General features: G+C 41.0%; 1 protein-coding gene across 2 annotated transcripts in view; it reads right to left on the reverse strand.

Moving 5' to 3' along the window:
- Window positions 1-19942, reverse strand: part of PPM1A (protein phosphatase, Mg2+/Mn2+ dependent 1A) — a 34959-nt gene extending 15017 nt beyond the window's left edge. Inside the window, exons 1-3 of one of the 2 annotated variants that reach the window (XM_064422967.1) lie at window positions 19581-19942; window positions 4783-5634; window positions 2936-3053 (exon numbers count right to left, since the gene is read on the reverse strand). In XM_064422967.1, coding sequence (XP_064279037.1) covers window positions 2936-3053; window positions 4783-5616 — 952 coding nt within the window. In that variant the 5' untranslated portion in view covers window positions 5617-5634; window positions 19581-19942. The remainder of the gene's footprint in view (window positions 1-2935; window positions 3054-4782; window positions 5635-19580) is intronic. The other variant, XM_064422968.1, reaches the window with a different exon arrangement.
- Window positions 19943-20633: the final 691 nt, after the last annotated feature.

Genomic DNA, 20633 nt, shown 5'->3' on the forward strand with positions numbered 1-20633 from the left:
AAAATTAGGGAAGGAACATATAACAGCTAATTTAAAATTATTTATCTCTACATAGGTATAAATATTGCAGGGAATATCTATTATGGAATGGTTTTACGTAAAAAAAAAAAAAGAACAGAAAAAAAAAGCTTAGACAAGTTTCTTTTTAGAGTCAACACATTGATAACACATATTAGTGCAAATAATAGCAACACATTTTGGAATGACTGATTACTTCTACCATGAAGTTCACATGATACTTTAGAAGTAACATTGATTTATTGCAAGTATTGGCACAAGGATGCTTCTCCACACTTGCTGCTTCTTCCATTATTTGTTGCAGCTACAAATCTGGACCACAAAGACATCAGGAGAGTCTTAAGTGACATAGTAAGTAGAAAAGTTTCTACATTTTTTAAGATCTGAATCATCTCTCCTTATTCAAGATGACCATTGTTATTAAATCCTATTCAGTTTTAAAATTTGCACTAGTTTTTAACAGTATAAAGGTATATTCTGGGCCAAGGGGATAAAAATACAACCAGAAAAAAAGCACATTAGAAAGGATCGACTCTCATTATCTGTTGGACTTCACTGAGTACTGAAATGCATAAAAATATGTAATATGCATTTTGACCAAGTTTCCATTTAATTAATTTTAAATTAAATTGATATTACAGATTAGTAAGATCATTCTAAAAGTACTCTTTATGTTTTTTAGTTCCTTCAGCCAAAAATCAGGCTTTTAAAGTTAAGCACTGCCACTCTTATAGTATCCTAATATAAGAGAAAGATTATTCACTGTAGTGTGTAAAGTTTCAGATGCTGCAGCAGTCCTACCTTACTAGTCAATAAGGCATTATCCACTTACTTCAGAAACAATGCAATGGCACATTAATTAATGAATTATATATTAAATATAACAGAGTTATCAACTCCTGTTCTTGAAATTCTGTCTTAGTTCAGGCCTTTCAACTTTCCTCATGCATAAGTCCTAAAAGGCCAAATTCTGCAAACAGCTGATACATATCACTGCTGGGTTGAGTAGTGTTTACTAAATATTCATTCAGTTAAATAATATTTTTGTGCAACAACAGACAAAAGGTTGAGGATAACTCTAGATATTAAGCAAAGACCCTTGAGAGGAAGTACAATATATTTCCTCAAGTTGTTCAGACATCATCCCATTCAATTAGTATTAAAGTGCTTTATAACTACATACAGAATCCTTCTGCCTCTATGCAATTATCACACTTTGATCATTCCTGCAAATTTCTTATTTGTATAAATGCAAAGTACCAGCAGCCAAATTCCTTGTATGTACCATAACCACGTGCAGGTCCAGTGTTTAGGCTGTTCCTTTACAAAATGAGGCAGCTGTACAAAAATGCCAGCTTTCCTCACTGTAACATTCCTGGGGTACCATGAGGCCAGCTGAAGATGCAGCCTTGGCTTCATCATATTTTCATATTCTGGGTCGTGGGTTTGTCTGAGCTCAGACACAATACCTAAGATAAGAAGGCAGCACTTGCCCAGCTAAGGAGAATTGCCACGCTGTGAATCAATGTGTGGATGCACAGCACACTTGTTCTTCCCCAGCTCTGTGGGTGGGCACACACAGCGAGCTCCTCACAGGCCTGGTGCAAAGCTGCTCCCTGCTCTGCTGACACTTCCCTCCCGCAGTGTGACTGCACTGGGACATTCCTGCCACGCTGGCAGGGAGATTCACACCAGCACTCACTGTGCACCAACCTCTCCTCTCAGCAAGTGTGGAGATTACTACACAGAAATGTCTGCCTGGGCATTTGCTCAGGGGCAGAACAGATGCAGTTTGCTGAGACCTGGCGAGTGAAGCCTTTGAAAAACGTGGTACTTTCTGCAGGAGCACCTACACAAGTTGTAAGTGCTTTAAAAATGGATTTGTCTGAGCCCAAAATTCCCATGCAGGCAAGTTCTCTGTGAAATTTCTGGAGCTGCACTGTGTTACCATCATGCAAGTTAAGGAGGAAAAAAGTGCATAATGTACTCCTCTAACTTACTAATCACTGCTACCATGGTTGTGGAGAACTCTGCCTATCGTGCCCTGTGCTATTAAGGATTCTTGGGAGTATACACACACATAACTAGACTTGTAACACATAGAGGAGCCCACTTCAAAAATAGACTTAACCTATGCAAATAATGCATACAGCATGTCTTAGATTTCAGAAACAAACTCCAAGATGTAGTTGGTTTTAAATATCAAAAGGCACTATAAATGCAGTTTTAATCAGAAATTATTTTTAATCTAATTGATTTAAAATATATTTTATGTGATCCAAAAAGCCCCAGACTCGCAGTTTCAATTTAAAGTTTAAGAACTCCTGAAATACAAATTTAAAGAAAAATTTTTAAGTTACTATCAGAGTAAGATGAGTTCCCAGCTTTTGTTTGTCATGAATGCTTAAAGATTAGCTTTGACAAATTTCTGAAGTACTTTCAAATAAGTAAATATGTAAGCGGGTGCTTAAAGATTAAAGTAATCAAGTTGCAACTATTACTGGATAATAAAGTATCACAGCTAACTGATTTGTACTTAACTATAAATGGCACTCAAATTACCATCTTCACAGACACTTTGTAAGACATTCTGATTATTTTCTTTAACTCCACGTAACAGGAACCAGGATTCACTGGTCTGAAGTTAGTGCTGTCAACAGACTCAGGAAGAACATTGGGCATAAATGAATTCTCTGCCATCCTGAATAATTTTCAGGGCTACAGGCTGCTGCACTTTTGTAGCAGAACTTTTTCAGGACATATATGAGTGCCTTTCTCAGAGCTACACAGGATGGCCAATGGCACTTGAAGGTCTATTAAAAAGCCTGTATGTGTTAAGGGTTTAGTTGTTGGAAGGGGAAGGGGGCCAGGGGTCTGTTTAGAAACAAAGTTACTTATTTTTTTTTAAATGATCCACCTTCTACTCTGCTTTCCAGGTACTTGTCCAACTCTGCCTCTCTTTTCACCGCCTCTGGCGATACCTTTGGTGCATTCGGAAAACAGATCAATATCACACTCATGTTGTCTCGACTTCCCTGGTGGAAAAGAAAAAATGATTTGAGAAATGTATACACACCAGGCTAAACACACATCAAAGCATTTGAAATACAGAAATTCACAAATCATATGGTATCAGAATCCAACTTTCACTATAATGGATTAATATTAGCATTAGAATTAATCTCCCTGTACCCCTTACAGAATTCCAGGCCCATTCATTTGGTACAACTCTTCAGTCATGGTTTTTTCCACTTTTATGGTCTGAAGACTACATGGAGCCAGTTAAAGACACCCCATTGTCATCTAAAAACTGACATTATTAATGAGTGATATATAATTACAAAGTTGTGTTCCATCTTTTTTAAGTGCCATCCAATCATTTTGGGAAAACAGCTGAATGGGTGAACAAAACCATTACTGCACAAAAGCACTAATCAGGAAGGTGCTTAATTCAGACAGTAATTCCACTGAAAATCACAGCTATTAGGTTTTTTTCTTCTCCTTTTCATTTAAAACATGAAAAGTTGCAAGTGATAGAATTTGTTAGAAAACCAGCTGTAAGGTACTCAGAACTTTGCAAAAAATGTTTACATTTAAAACTCCAAATAAATTAACCCCAATACTTGAATATTTAAAAATACAAACACATTCTGCTTACGCAAAGTAACTGTTTGGTTTACTTTCAATACCCCTGTGCTTTGGCCTACAAACATGCATCCACAGGCTTAACTTTTAACACTAATTAACTCCACTCATGTCAGCAAGATCAAGAACAAGCCAGTGTGCAAAACAGCAGTATATGGGTATGGGGAGGTGCTGACAGTTGGCTCCTGCAAAGCTTACAGCATTCACAAGCCACTGTTCCTTTCCTGGTATTTGCTTTTAGGACTGCCAAAGAAAAATAGTAAACAAAAATATAACCATTATCAATCTGCCAAGGTGTTGGAAAGGAATTACAATTTTCTAGAAGGGAAATGATCCTGTTAGCCACGTGGGAAGAGCAGGGATGTTGCCTTGTTTCTTTAGAAAAAAGTTGGCTTTTTTGCTTTATGACTTCCAGTTTACCTTTGCAAAATAAGTATCAAGCTCTGCAACTCAGTAACTGCATCACACTGCAACTTATTAATACAAAGTAGAAGTTAATGCAGACAAAGTTACATAGTTTTGTTAAACCAAATAGTTTCAAGTTATCTACTAGAGCTGATTTCAGAGCTGTATCACACAACAGTGAGTAAGAAATACAGTAATTAAACCAAAATAAAAACTAACTTAGGAAGCCAGGTCTTCAAAATATGAAGTCAAGATTCATTGATTCTGCATGTATCTTGATGTAAATATGACAGTAATGTTAATACTATGTGCCCAAGGAAGCAGGGAAAGATTAGGAAGGGGAAATATACTCTCTAGCCTGATTAAGTCTTAAGAGCTGAGGTTTTGTAAAGTACATTATGAAACAGAAAAGGGCAGTTATTATCTTTAGCTTGCCCATAAATTCCCATTAGCTTCTAGTTTTCCACTGATCACAGTGTACCTGTACATTATTATAACCTCTTAATTAACCAAAACCACCCAGAAAAACATTGTTTCTGTTGTGTTTTCATTCCCTTCTATCACCATTTTTGTAGGAAACATGGTCATCACTGTCAAAGTCATGTTACCATAAACCACTGAATATTTATAGACTGGAAGCAAAGTTATTATTAGCTTGCTCATAAACTTCTAATAGGGAAAGCACAGTAAACTCCTTCTCTCAAGTCTGGCTACCTTGTACAAGCAGGTGTCAACTATCTCATTGCAAACTTTCTCAAGGTCATCAGTGACTTCAAGTCTGGATCTTACAAAGTCACACAGCTCTTCATTTCCCATAACATCCCAGATACCGTCGCACGCCAGGATGATGAACTGATCATCTTCTTCTGATCTCTCAATTTCATAAACTTCAGGCTCGGGTGAGACCAGCTGTTCTGTAGGACCTTTCCCATGGACACATTTGTAATCAAAGTCCCCAAGTGCCCGTGAAACAGCAAGGGAGCCATTCACACGCTGAATCATTACGGAGCCACCTGCATTCTGTATACGCTCCTTCTCCAGCGGGTTACTTGGTTTGTGATCCTGTGTGAAGAAGTGAACCTTCCTGTTTCGACAGAGCAAACCTCTGGAGTCTCCACAGTTGATGAAGTACGTGTGTTGGGGAGAAATCATGACACCCACAGCTGTTGACCCACTTCTGTCTGCGCCATGCTTCTTCTCGGAGATGACTCTCATGTGTTCATCAATTTGCAGAAAACCTGTTCTGATGCCGCTCTTTACACTTTCCACAGATGGTGGCCCATCTGGCCCTTTAAAATCCTGGTTGCTCGTGATGTGATCTAATAAATGCTCACAGCAGTACTTGGCAACCTGGGATCCAGCGTGCCCATCATAGACAGCAAAAAAGGACCATCCATCAAGTCCATTTGGCAAACCAATCACAGCCGTGTGTGCATCCTCCATTTCCACGCGCCAGCCCTGCATGCTGCTCAGCCCGTAACGCAGCCCGTTCCCCTGCCCCTGGGCGTTATGCTTCTCCATCTTTGGCTTGTCTAAAAATGCTCCCATGGTGACCTTCCTTCAGTTCTACAAAGGAAAAAAACAAGGATTATTAAGATATTTCTTAAATGCCCGGTCTAAATATCCTGTTGGAAGATATTAAATAATGGTACAAGTCGTGTTAAGATGCCCAAAATACACAGCTATAAAGCCGATTTTTCTGTGTCTCCAGTCAAATTTGCATTGCTTTCATCTAACTGAAACAAGGACACTACTACTAGCTGAACTGCATTTTTCATATTTTTGTATCTTCAGCTGTTTTACTTGAAAAATTTATGTTCACTGTCATTCATGGTTCTGACAAAAGCCTCTAATAGAACTATGTATGAAACCAGTTTCAAAGAGGACTTGTTAACTGGCACACATCTGAATGGCTGTTCCCTGCAACTACTGAGCCATGAAAGAGTTCAATGTTTCCAGGACACTGGCATTCCCTAGATCCCTACCTGCTGGCCACAAATTCCTGCTAACATTGCTTTTCTGGGAGTGATGGGGAAATGAAAGCAAACTGATTCGTTTGGGTTTTTTTTTTTTAAGAAGAGCATTTCAGGGTTTTTTGGGTTCGGTTGTTATTTGGCTTTTTTTACACAGATAAATTATAAGAATGACCAAGAGGATGCCAGAGTCTGCAGAAAGGAAAAAGCAACATGGATAAACTAGCAGCAGGACTGGGAAGGAACAGAGCAGCTGTCCCTTTAGGCAGCAGCAAGCCATTAGTTTGGCTCAGCCATCTTGTGAAAGCTCATCCTTAGATTTTTCGGTTAAATTACGCAGCAGCTTCTCAGATGTCTGTGCTGCAGATGTACTTAAAACCCTCATGTATTCATGCTTCACTGAAAGACAACTGCCCCTGACAAGTCTGAGGAAATCTGTTTGGAAATAACATCACACGTATTGTATGTTCTTGTGTGAATCAAGATTCAAGCCAGACCCATACACTGCACCTCTCCTCCTTCACCTCCTCCTTGGGATGTGATGAGCAAATATTCATGCTTCAGAGAGTAAGAGTTGTATTTGCAGGCAGTGTAAACTGACTGGTTTATCTTCATGGCTTTCACACCCTAACCATCCAACCCACCCTTCTAATCCACATCACTGTATCTGTGCATTCATTATTAAAAAAATCATACAAAATGGGTCACACACATTTTGCATACTTGCAAATTATGCCTTGGGAAGCATCAAAAGAGTCTGCAAATCACTGTTATACAATACAAAGTAATGGAACAAAACTATGAGCTTTTCTGTTTGAAGACTGTGGACAAAAATTAGCTGTGAAAAGAACCTCAGAAACAGATTTTACCTGAGGCCCCAACTAACAGCTGCACTAGCAGAAAAATCAGTACACCAGGGGTTTCAGTACACCAGGGGTTTCAGACATGTTTAGCATGACCATGGAATATTGGACCAGTTTTCTAAGTGACAACATCACATTTTTATAACATGCTTTTATTGCAGTACAGCACCAGCCATTAGTGACACCATATATCCAACAAAGCTCTTCACACTGTCTCTTCCAACCACTGTCAACCTTTCTGAAACATCTGTGTTAAAATAAACAGTCAAGAAATGTTTATATTTGATCTCACCACAACAGTGATTCAAATGTGAGGCATGGGGACTGGTTATGCACTCTTTGGCTCACATACCTTGCTAACAAAAACAAAACACATACTTCAGCTGTAGGGGGATGGCAGCAGCAATTCACCTCTGCTTCCCCTCGCCCTAAACCCTGCTCTGGAGTTCTGGCTCTTCTCAAGTGAACACAAAATATTGATGCCCAAGCAAGCTGTAACTAACCAACAAAACAGAGTGTGCACCGTGTGTCCTGTGTCCCAAGCACATGCAGGAGGTTCACATTACTGCAGTTGCTAGGAAAAAAATACGACTTAAGACTTTTTTATCTTCACATGCAACTCTAGTGAAGTCAGAGTGATCAAAATAATTACAGAATGCTGCTATAAATTACATGGGTAATTATTTTGCTGAATAACACTTTTTATTCATTCTATGATAGGAGCAGAGTTTAACAGTGAATGTTCTTTTTGTTGAGGAAATCATTAAACAGAATGCAGATATTCAACTTTTTCACCTTAATTTAAAGCTCAAAAAGCAGAAACTACCCTAGAAAATATCCTTCTGTAAAATATTTGACATTACTGCTGTATTTAAAATAAAACAGAAAAACATTAAGAGCAGGGTACAGTTACACTGACCACAAACTCTGTCGAAATCTGGACTAAAAAGGGCCATTTTTCTCCTAATCTCTCACCTTAGTATGCACACAACATTCAGAGCTGTGCTTTGTAAACTGTTTGTACTGCTCAGTAGTTTATCATGCAAATTAGAAATATGTACAGACAATCTGTGTGAAGTTCTAACAACTACAGAACTGCCAGCACACCTTCTGAGTTAACAAATCACTCTCCATTGAAGTACCAAATTGCCTTATCCCTTCCCAGAAGGCAACCTGAAAGCTGGAGGTCTTTGAAGCTAAGCTTTGTAGGGGAGATGTTGATCCAGGATTCTTCAGGAGTGAGAGCTGCCCACCATGGATGAGAATACAGCTGGGCAAAAGGAAAACCACAGTGGCCATGGAACAACTCCTTCAGAAATCACAGCAGGAAGTGATCCCCCTCTGCAAACTGCAATAACAGACTGCACTTGTCTTCCCTGCCATATTCCAGCTAACCAGACTTTTACCAGAATAGCAGTGTAAACCTGCAGAATAGGCCAGGTTTTCAAAACCTTCACTGCATCTGCAGAAAAAGCATTGTTTACTTGTGGATAGGATCAATGTGCCAGATCTTTAGGTTTTTTCCCAGAATTCCCCTTCTCATTCAGAAAGTTTCAGTTACAACTCACCCATCTATGAATTCTGATGAATTGGAGACTACCTGCCACTTCTCCCCCCATATCCTTAATGTGTAATTAAAACCTAAAGAATTTCATGAGTCTTAGCTATGAACAAAAAGAATCTTAAGGTTTACAAGAAGGTATGGACACACACAGAGAAATGCTGACATAAGAAAGCCATTCCTCCTTCCTGCTAAAAATACCTTTCAGACCTGTTTTTGAGTTCATATCTATGGAAACATCTTTCACACACCGGTGTCTACCTAAATTATGAGCACATTTGTCATTCTTTGATGAGGTGCTCTGTGCACCACAGTGACTGAGTTGGAATGACACCTTTGGTTAAGCACATAACTCTGTATGCAAATCTGATTAACCTATAGCAGTGTAAGTGCCCAAGTTACAGCATGACTTTGTTATGTAAAAACACAGACCCAGAACACACTGCGTGCAATGAGTGCAACACAAAAACCAGATCCTGAACATGGCTTAACTCAGCCTCTCTTCATGTCTTTACTCATCTTTCTTAAGAGAAGCCCTCATTTTATGATCTTAATTCTCCAAAGAATTAATCCAGTCACACATTTCTACAACCATGTCACAAAAATGCAGTCTCATGGCAGGAGACAGAACCAGTCCTCTATCCTGGAAGCCTCAACTTTTGGAAGGCTTGAATGATGCACATATGTACTGAAGGAGACAGACATTCTTCCTATTAAAGGCAAAGTAAGAGAAAAGGCACTTTAATCATGAAGTTTAGGGGCAAAATACACCACCTTTTTTTTCTCTTAAAGCAGGACCATTCTGAACAGGACTGTAAGGGTGCTGCCTTGTAAAAAGGCCAGAGGTGCAACATCTTTTTCATAAATGGTGATTCTCACACATCATCTGGTGCTACAACTGCACAGCCATCAGCTGAGCAAGCTTCAATTTTAATCTAAGATGATTCTTGGATCACCATTTCCAAATCAGTGACTTCCATTAGTTTTAGGTCCCAAAAGACAAGAGCTTTCTGCAGTCAAAGTTTCTGAGTTTTGGCTCTGAAGAAGAGAGGCATCTGAACAAAACTAGATGTGAAAATGGACCCCTGTGAACAGAAGTGAATGTGCAGGGGGTGCATCTCTGCATCTACAAGTGCATTTTAACCACAATTTCTGAAGCTCTGATTTTGTGGAGGTCAAACTGAAGGACAGCCTCTCCAGCAAGTGCACAGAAAACTCAAGTTAAGTTTCCAGACAGAAAAGTAAGAATACTGTGCACAGCCTAGAAAAATCAACACAAATAACAAGGTCTTGGATAAAACACAAAGAGTGCCAAAATTCAAAGGACTGCAGCATTAGAAACAAAACTGAAATAATGAATGGAGCATGCCAAAGAGTCAGTAGCTAAACTCTAAACTCCTTGAAAGTAGATGCAACTGGAGAACAGAGTGGCAAAGAAAAAGGAGGGTAATTAGTATACCAGGCCATGGACAACCAGGGACAACCACAGATACACCACTGGAATGCATGAAATCTCTTTGCCCCTTCATTTGTTCCTCAAATTGTGCTATCCAGGCAGCACAACTGTAATGCTTTCTGCTACACAGGAAAATAAATTTTACTGGTTTGCTATTTGCATGTTCATTTGCCTGAAGGTTCAAATGAAGATAAGCCCTAAATTGTTCACAAAAGACAGTTAATGCAATTCCACATACCCCTACAGAAACACAAATTTATTTTTCCAAGGAATTTGGACAAAGATGTGATCATTTTGTCCCAGAAAAGTAACCACCCCCATCTGAAACTTTCACTTGAACAATACGTAAATTAATAATCCTTTTTAAACAATGTTCAAGCTGTATTCCTTCCACTAGGATAAGCTGCTTACATGAACCACACTGAAGTCACAGGCACTTGTTCTGAGTTGAGAAATACCCCCACACTCCAATTTCCTGGAACAATTCTCTCAGTGACACTACACCCTGTGTGTTGTAATGAAGACCATAGAGAAAGATTACAACCTTTACTTGAACTACAGGACACAGAGCAAGTCACCAAATTATACAGACTGCTGCTGACTAGAAAAAGGGTGTTTGTTCACTTCAACTCCAGCCTGATCTGCAGTACTTTTCCCTCTGCCTTAAGCAGGCTGGATGCAGTAGCAGACAGCAAGTAATTGTGCAAACGTGGAAACATTTTCAGAAGTTACAGCCTGGTGAATGAAAAACTGACAGTACATACTGGATGCCCCAAATCAATTAATTTTAACAAACAACATGTCAGAGAACATCCCAGGGATCGGAAGAATGACTAAAATAAAACAGAACACGCAGATGAGGAGACATAATTACACCACAGTCATGGGCTGAATGAAGTCATGAAAAAGCTTCTTGCCAATGAAACTATTTAAAAGCTATTGGAGGCTATATGACTGAGTTCTGGCACTCATGCTTTGAAACATTAATAAAACACCAAAAAATTACAGTTGATGTTTCTGAACGTGTACTTTCAGACACAGGAATATATGGCAGCTAGGAGACATGAACCGTTTATGTAAAAGAAGTAAAATAAAATACAGAACTGGGGCTATTTCAATAAACACAGACTAACCCACCATTTCCCCACCAGAACATTTGTTTCTTGGGGATGCACCTGTAGTGTGTGTTCTATTTCAGTATGACAACTGCAAAAGGAAGAATATAAACTACCCATATGGGTAAGAAAATTTCTAATAACATTAAGAACTTTTGGTTTAGAACAGATGTAGGAGGTATGGCTTGTGGCAGACTAAAAATAAAAAAAACAACCAAAAAACAAAACAACAGAGGAAGCAAGTTAACTGTGTGTATGAAGGAAAGTATGAACTATTCCAAATTTCCCCAACTTACCCTCCTTCTCTTCTAGGAATTAATATGCAACAGTGATGGCTATTACAACTTCACAGCACAGCAGAAAATACTAAATCACTGCACCTCTGATACAAACATCTATGAGCTCTGACCTCTTAACAGCTGGTCCACAGGCACTGCCATTTCACTGAGCTAAGTTGTTTGGAGAATTGTTTTTTTAAACATAACTTCTGCTTAAAATCCCTTCTCCTTGCTAGGAGCTGACAGCCTTTCCAAATGCCTCCCTGTACTAAGCAGCAAAATATTTTATCCCACGTGAGTATGGCAGGGCAGGTAGGATTTAGGAGAGGATTATTAAAGCCTTCTGGAACACAGAAGGTAACCATTTCTGAGTTAACACCCTCCCTCCAACAACATGTTTCAGCTTCTTCTTAAAACATTATTTTCTGCTCCTACCTACCTTTCCTGCAGACAACTAAACCTGTTCCAAGGTTAAATGAGAAGCTTCTCAATATGAGTGTATTTTGGCTGAGGTTCAAACTCTCTCCAGCAGAGACACGTGTAATCTGATTTTTGCAAAAGGAAGCCTTGGACATTGAAACAGATAATTCACCTCTAACAAATTGTTCCTTCAGAAGTTTGAAAGATGGTGATGTAATTTCAAGAATTCTTTATGGAGTTAATTTTGTAATCTGGTCAGTTATGGAAGAAATGTTCTTTCCAGAATCACCAAGAGTACTGCTGGGAATTAAAAACCACTACACTGATTCTGAGAGGAGATACAATTTGCACTCGTGAGTGCCAGTCACTCATCAGGATCCTAACACGACTGGCACCCTCAGAACACCATTAAGTGAGTATTTATTGGCCCAGACAGAATTCTTGCTTCTTTCTAAATATCTGTACTACAAATTAGAAGTGGGAAGGCATAAGAGAAAAAACCACAGCAGCATCAAAGTATGAGCAGCCCAATCACTATGAAAAACTATGTAGACAACCAAAATGGCACTAACAAGAACTATGAAAATCAATGAGGTAGCTCTGCATAAATTCATGTGCTGCTGTCTGAACAGCATGAGAATGAAAACGCCAAGGTCCTTGCTTGAAAGCATTAATAAGCAGAAAACATGTCCATGCTGCTGCTGAGTTCAGCACCTCTCTGGTTATACTTCATTTTCCAAAGAATTATTACTTAGAAGTGTTGGAGTATAAACAAAAGGCACCCATTTTAGACAAAAAGCTTAGACAACTGCTTTGTTAACAGTGCAGAAATTCCTGCAGGCTCCAGCCAAAATTCAGAGCCCCACTGAAACAACAGAAAAAAAGAACTGGAAGATCCAAGGAAGCTGCAGTCTGTGTAAGACAGAATTTGGGAGAAAGACAGGCCTTGCTTCAGTTCCTATATCAATGAGATGCAGTAAGATTCAAATTTTTTGAAAGAGCAAGGCAAACAAGTGAATTTAAGGATTCCAACCAAGCTGCTCATGACAGAAGGAGTACACAGTGCTACACAGTCATTCCAACAGAACTGCACACAGCAAGTTTCACCACAAAGAAAATATGGGTGAGAAGGAAACAGAAAGAGACAACCCAGAAGAATGGAGCTATAGTAAGTCATAAAAGTTGAATTACAATTTTTTCCAGTATTTGTAATACCACGAGTGCCCTGCCACTGTCATTTCTCATCACTGCAGATCATTTCCCCACTCCTAAACACTGTGGGCCTAATTGAAAATTCCTATTTGAGTACAAGCCACTCAGAGTGCAAGAATTTAACAAATCTGAACATATCAAATTATTCAAATAATAGCTAAAATCCTCCTTTTCTCTATTTTTTTTATATTTTATTTACAGCTTGAAGCCTCAATATCTTCATTTACTGTCAGTTTTACCAATCAAACAATACCTGCCACAAAAAAGAAAGTTAAAGATTCACAGAGTAATGTTTTCTTTAGAGGAAGGCTCACATAATTCCCCTGCCATTTCTGTGTCAAAGGAAAAAACCAAACCTAACCAAACAAAAAGCATTTACTTTTTTTATCAAGTTCAACTAAATCTATTCAGAAAAATCAAGACAACTGGGGAGTCCTAGCCCATCCTGCCCCTACCCAAAAGAGTGAAGATATTGGGTAAAAAGCCTCTAGACCAGAATGGGTTTTGTCCATGATTGTTCTGGTTGTTCAAATGCACCTGAAGTCAAGCTACTGCCAATTTGTCTTTGTCAGTGTTTTAGCTAAGTGTTAAAATAATCCAGGAAAAAGATGCTCCATGGAAAAAGGTCCCAGTGGGATTATTCTCTGAGACTCCAAAAACAAAGGGAGGCTCGAATAACAATAATTTAAAAAACAACAAAACAGCAACTGTATTAACTGAACTATTCCTGAAATAAAGGGGGAAAATTATACTCACACAGCCACTCTCAGTTCAGGAAACTGCCATTTTTTAACAGTTGATATTGTTTGTTGCCTGTGGCAATGTGTACAAATTTTTACAGAACCCCACCATCCCTCTGCTGTATGGTTCCACTGATAACCTCACCACAAACATCTTAACAATTTAGTTAATACAGTCCTAAATAGTTCAAGAAAGCTGAACACATGGAATCATTCCTCTATCTGCTCCTTAATTTCTCCTCTGTTTCCAGTTCCTCACCAATGTCACTGCTCCTTTTAAAAACTAATTATTTAAAGCTTTCCAACTTCAGATCTTCCTAACTTCAACAAGAAGCAGCAGTCAACTGTTTATGGTTTGTCTTATGAGCAATTTATTTTAACAATATGGCTGAATGAAACCCAAGTGAAAATAAAGTTTATACAGACAGAGCTTGGGAGTAAAATAAAAATAAACGATTTTGAGAAAACACAACCAGTATGCGTGTGCCCAATAATTAGAAGTTGATGTTTGCATGGAGGCCCCAAAACTTCCTGTTTAGTCAAGCACTCAATATTATGAAATAAGACACAAGCAGTTTCCCAGACCCTTCACTTCACATGAAAACATTTGTGGGGTTCTAATCTCAGCAACATTAACACTATTCTGGTAAGGATATAGGAAATGCAGCATACAGCAGAGACTTGAAACCTGATGACTACACACGGGACTAAAATGGCAATAAAATAGGAAATGTTCTGAAGTTACAGCTGGAACCTGGCTTTGCTTGCAAGGAAATGACATCAAAACTATGCCAGAAGCACATTAAGACCTGGAAGTTAAATCCTCAAAGCTTAGGAAAAGCTGGAGTTTGCTCATTTGTACACAGACAGAGCTTTTATTTACAAAGCTATTTTGCCCTCACGTCCCCAGCATTCCTATCTCATTAAAAGAACAAGGACAGAGGATGACTGCTGCAATAAAACAGATTTTTCACTCAAGACTACATAAAATATAAAAAAGAAACCACTGAAAAAAACAACCCTTGTCCTTAGCCTTTTATGCAGACAGAAGCTTTCCTCTGAGGGCACACTGATTGCCAAGTTCACTTCTATCACTACCAGCAGAGAGGTGATTTGCCCATGATAAACAAGGAGTAAAGGTGCTCCTCTCACTCCAAACCAGAGTTCGTGACAGCTCTAAACATCCTGGTCACTTAATGAGGACAATGCTGAATTCACCTGCTCTTCAAAAATCAAAGCAGGGCTAATGCCAGCGTTTCCTAAGCTTACAGGGCCTTGCTCTGCAGCCTCAGAATGGCTTTTTACAGAGAGCAGCAGCAGTTGATTTTTAACAAGGGTCTGTCCAAATACTTACTGTAATTGACTGAGGGAACTAGAAAATTATTTACTGACAGCAACTGATTCTTTCTTCATTAAATTTTCCTACAATTTAATGCTAGCTGCTTAACCGCCCACATTTTTCCACATTCTGCACTCCTTTCCAAAGACTGGGTTTTACTTAACAGCTGGAGAATTCCTTAAACTCATCTCCAAACACAAAGAGCTCAGGCACAGTTTACACAGTTCTCGTAGCTACTGCATTTTAGAGCATTTCTAAGGAAAAAATGCCACAGAACTTAATGGACAAATAGCTATGACATATGGTCAAGAAGAATACAGGCTGCCATTTGAATTTCAGATGACAAGGACAGTTGGCAGTAAAAATGAATTGTACACATAGACACAGAAAATCCTTCACATTACAGCTGAGACCCAAACATGAGAGTACATTTCATTCTCTAGGTCACAATCCAGCAAGGCATTGAAGATGAGAGCAACATCACAAATCTGAGTAGTCCCACATAATTCAGCTGCACATGGTGTATCACCACAAGCACACTGAAGTGCTTTGCTTTATTTAAACTGCAGCTATCAAAATACAAGTCATGTCACACTTGAGTTTGTTAGGTTTGTAAATTATTATCTTAGAAGACTTTAGAGACTTTTTTATCTACTAAAATATTCTTACTTTTGAGAAATAACCTGCTAGCAATGAAGAGGCTAATGTACTTTTTCCTCTCTCTGTAAGCTGCATTTCTCTACGTTTCAATATTGAAACATGGTTAGCCAGTTTTGCTTTTTCCTTCATGGCACTCTTAGATGCTCTTTTGATACATATAGATACATATAAACTGCTATAAAGTTTACACTCCAAACAGTAGAAGTGTACTTCATTGGAACTGTCTGACAGTGAAAGAAGTTTTTATTCTGTTGTTTTAGTCACATATAAACACCTTTCGAGAAGAGCTGTTAAAAAAAATCTGAGCAACTGTTTCATGTATTTATAAACACACTCTGTTCTGCAGACTCCAACAGGCAGCTGAAATATCCATTAGTGAATTGTACTGGTACTTGTGTTTAAACGCAAACAAAATAAATAAGAAAAAAGATAGCAACTTGACAGAAATCTGTAACTCAGTATGTGGCTTAACACAGACCAGAGTTTAGCACGCAAATACAGAAAAGCAGACCTTGCAGCAGTAGCTTAGCACCAGTAACACCCAGTGGTTACTGCCTCTACCCAGGAACAAAAATCAGCCTGTTCACTCCCATGGCATCACCCTTGCTTTCTCCTCCTGCCCTGATTACAATTCCCTTAGCCTAAACATTCTTCCCAGTCTTAAGAGTCAAGTGATTTACTCTAGAAATACTAAATCTTATTAAATGCTGAATTGTTCCTTCACAGACAGAGAGCAACATAAGGAAGCTCCAAGCAGGAAACGTTATCTCCACTGTGATCTGCACCACATCATGGCTCAAATATATGAATCCTCCCTTAAAAATATTTTTTCGCGCTGGTGAATGGAATGCACATAAAATGCCATAAAATGTACATTTATGCACGTTCCCTGGATCTTCCAAATATCCTAAGAACGCTGTCATTTTTTCAGGGATTACATATCGTATACACAGACTTGATACTTTGCATTTGCCACTCATTGAATGAAGAGGACTGTAGTTAAGCATGTGTAAATGTAACAGAAGTTTATTTCTTATCCTACTATTCTAAACTGAAATTTGGATCATGTGATTAAAACTACAGAGATCAGTAAGAGTTCAGCAACCAAGTATTATCCAAAAACAGACTAATTTCCAAAATAACAAATAAGACTACAAGCTGCATCATTTAGAAAGAAACAGATGATACATAATTTTTTTAAATAAAAAACTAAAACTGAAGTACGATTTATGAGAAAAGAGGAGGAAAAATTACAAAGGTCCATATGCTATAGTAAGAATAAATGCAGTTTGGCTCAGATTTAACTATGATAAACCACTATTGTCTTGACTTCAAACATTACTACTATTCAAGTCTTTAAAATGTCTCTGGTTTGCAAAGGTAAAATGAAAGCAGTTATTTTACAGTACTTCCCATTCTAAAACTTGTTTATTTATTAGCACAACCTGCATCATTCCATCACTTAATTGCAATGCTGTTCTGCTTAGCCAATTACGTAAGTATTTTGTACATCAGAATTGACCTGAACACATAAAAATTAAGCCAATAGCAATGTCAACATTTTAGTAAGAAATACGCTATTCTTGAATTATTTATATTTAGGTCATCTTGTAAAAGCAGCTGCTTTAGATTCCCTAGTTCCACTAAAAACGAAAAGTGCAAGATCTCTTATTGACAGCTGCATTCAAAAACATACCAGTTACATAAGTTTGCAAATTATACTGTGCCAGAGTTAAATATCTAAGCATTTTAACGACAGTTCTCAAAATGCTATCTCAGCAAGAATGACTCAACTCCACTGTATAAGCTGCACTCCAGATAAGAAGCAACCAGCTTGATTTTATAGGGAAAAAAAAAAAAAAAACAAAACCAACTTTTTAGTATTCTGCTTTAATTCAAATTGCTCTGAGTGAGTTCTGCTTGTTTGGACCTGCAAGCTTCACCAGTCATTTGGCATTTCCATCTCTCCTCGCTTTCAACAAAAGTATCCTGAGCATACCTGGAGACAGTTAAGGAAATACTTGGAAAACAGGTAAAGTTTTCTACTGCACCTCCAGGGGAGAGATTTACCTGACAACCACCGAGGAGCAGAGGACTAGACCTGCAAACCAGAGCCAGGCCTTGCTTGTGTATGAGAAGAACATGGCTGTGCCAGAGGAGAGCCAGCCAGACAAACTCCCTCCATGTTCATCCCAGGATTTTAACAAAGATCTCTGTGAGGAAACATCAATAACTGGCAAAATGCATCAGCAAGTCTTGTAGCCCAGTGTCATGTACAAAAGGGAGACCCAGAAAGGCCTGGGAGTGAAAACCTTAGGAGCAGCTAATGCTGCTGTCCTGTAACACCTTCCCTTTGAACACTGCTGTGACTGGAGAGGTAGAGTGCAAAACTTCCCTGGCCCACGTTTTCTCTGATGTTTTTCACAGAAGAAACTATGAATAGCAACAGATGGGAAGCTATCAGAGAAGAAATGTGGGTAGAAATTGCACAATTCTTGGTCATTTGGCAATGCACTCAGGGTCCTGAGTAACAGGAGCCATCCAGCCCTAATTCCACCAGTACTTCACAAAATCTGCTCCAGCCACCTAATCACTGAAACGGCTCAGCAAAGTGCTACAAGGGCTCCTATTTGGAAATTCATTTCCTAGAATCACAAGAATTAGAACTTCTACTTCATAAATTGATTCTGCTTACCCTGATGCTAAATATCACAGTCTAAGGAAAACATATCACCTACCTTCTTTCCAGCTACTGCTCTCATGATCTAAAACTGCCTTCTGCTTAACAAAATAAAAATTTCCTTTGGATGAAATACCTTAAGGACATGAAACTTTAAGGTTACTACAGAGGCCACCCCAGTGCACAGCACTTTTCCATTTGACAGAAGATATAGCTCCAAAAAATTTAGCTTTTCCCAAGTGCTACTGTAAACTTAGACATTAGTTCTGTACCCACAAAATTTTGCCATCCACATGGCAACACTAAGAAGAAATATTTTAGCCGTACCAAATAAATACAAATACATATCGAACAGATGTCTGCAAAATCAATTCTCCTGAAACCGTCAAGCTGTTGTATCACAGCTACTAGAATACAATCTAAGGTAACAAAAAGGTTAGAACCTCTGGCATTTCACACCAATTACCCAGCACATCGCCGCACAACTTTCTCACCGAGGACAGCATTTTCTTCCAGGGACTTTTACCACGCACGCCGTGACAGATCACAGACCGTCAGCGCAACCTTTGCTCACGACATTGTTTTCAAAGGCACCGAAATCTCTCACAAACTTTAAACGCCCGAAAGGCGTTGGCGAGGGAAAGCCGCCCGCTGCCTCACAATGTCACTATTTGGGGAGCGCTTGATGCTCCGACCCTCACCAGGGTGGGGTGCTTTATAAATAGATGCGTGTTGTTGTTTCTTTTTTTTTTATTTTTGGTTTTATTTTTTTTCCCTCCCAGGCAGCGCCGTGCCCCGAGCGATAGGGTGGCGATGGGAGAGGAGGCTGTTTATAGCCTTTATTAAATGAACTCTGGGCGAGGAAAGGAGGGGGGGCAGGGAGAAAGGGAAAGCTGCTGCTCCTACCTGAGCCAGGCCCTGCTCACCCTCCTCCCGCCGTGCCCGGGGGGCTGCGGGGACACCGCCGCCCTCAGCAGGCGCCTGCAATGCGGGGGGCTCCCGGCAGCGGCACATCCCAGCGGGACCGCTCCCCGCGTCCCCTTCCCCATTCCCCATCCACCTCCCTCCCTCCCTCCGGCCCCCCGACCCGCTCGCAGCCGTGCCGCCGGGGATGGCGCCGAGCTCCCGCGCTCCGCCGCCCCCGGTTGTTTACAGCCCCCGGGGCCCCGCCGCCCCCTCAGCCCGCCCGGCCCCGCACTGCGCAGCGACACTTACCCCCCCGGCCGCGGCCTCGGCGCCGGCTCTGCGGGCAGGGCCGCGCTCCCGGCGGTGCGCGGGGGAGCAGGGGGGGACAAGGAGGAGGAGAGGAGGAGGAGGAGGAGGAGAAGGAGGGGGGCACCCGGCTGGCGGCCTCGCCTCAGCTCATTCACAGGGCGGCTCAGTGCCCAGGGGGAGCCCAGCGCTCATCTCGCCGCCGCCGCCGCCGGCGCCCCCCCCCGTCCCCGTCCCCCGCCGGAGCTGCTCCGCGCCCACCCGCGCAGCGCCGCGCGGAGCGCCGGCCGCGGACGGACGGACGGACGGGCGGACACACGGACACGCTCGCACTGCGCTGCCGCCGCCGCCGCCCCTCTGCGCAGGCGCGCACGCCGCAGGGGAGGGGAGGCGGGAGCGCGCGCGCGCGCCCCCGCGCCCTTTCCCTCCCCGCCGCCTCCCTCCCCCGTTTGGAAAAAAAAAAAAAAGAGCAAAAAAAAAACCCCTCAAATAATTAAAACAGCCCAGAAACGCGGAAAATTGAGCTTTTCAGATAAAAAAAAAAAAAGAAAAAGTTAAAAAAATAAATAAGGCGGAAAAAAAAAAAAAAAGCAGCACCCCGGCAGGGTACCCGGATGTCGGACGGAGCAGGGCCGTTACGGGTATTACATCACCCTCCGCCCCGGGTCCCGCGCCGCGCCGCGCGGGGCGGTGACGTCATCGGCCCCGCCCCGGCCCCTGAGGGCGAGAGGCTGGCGCGAGAGCGGAGGGGAGTGCTCCCCTCCCGAGCCACATCTCGATCCGCATCTCGATCCGCATCTCGATCCGCATCTCGATCCGCATCTCGATCCGCATCCCATCCCGGTCCTGTTCCGGTTCCAATCCGGATCCCGGTCCCGGTGCGGTGGCGGCAGCAGCTCAGCCCACCTGAGGACGATGGCGCGCACAGTGGGTCCCGAGGCGCTGGCGGGATCAGCTTCTCTCCCTGAATCACAGAATCATTTAGGTTGGAAAAGCTCTCTGGGACCATCGAGTCCAACACCACCGTGTCAGCCACTGAGTGCCGTGTCCAGTCGT

The sequence above is a fragment of the Passer domesticus genome, chromosome 6 (genome assembly GCF_036417665.1).
Source record: "Passer domesticus isolate bPasDom1 chromosome 6, bPasDom1.hap1, whole genome shotgun sequence".
NCBI classification, from domain to species: Eukaryota; Metazoa; Chordata; class Aves; order Passeriformes; family Passeridae; genus Passer; species Passer domesticus.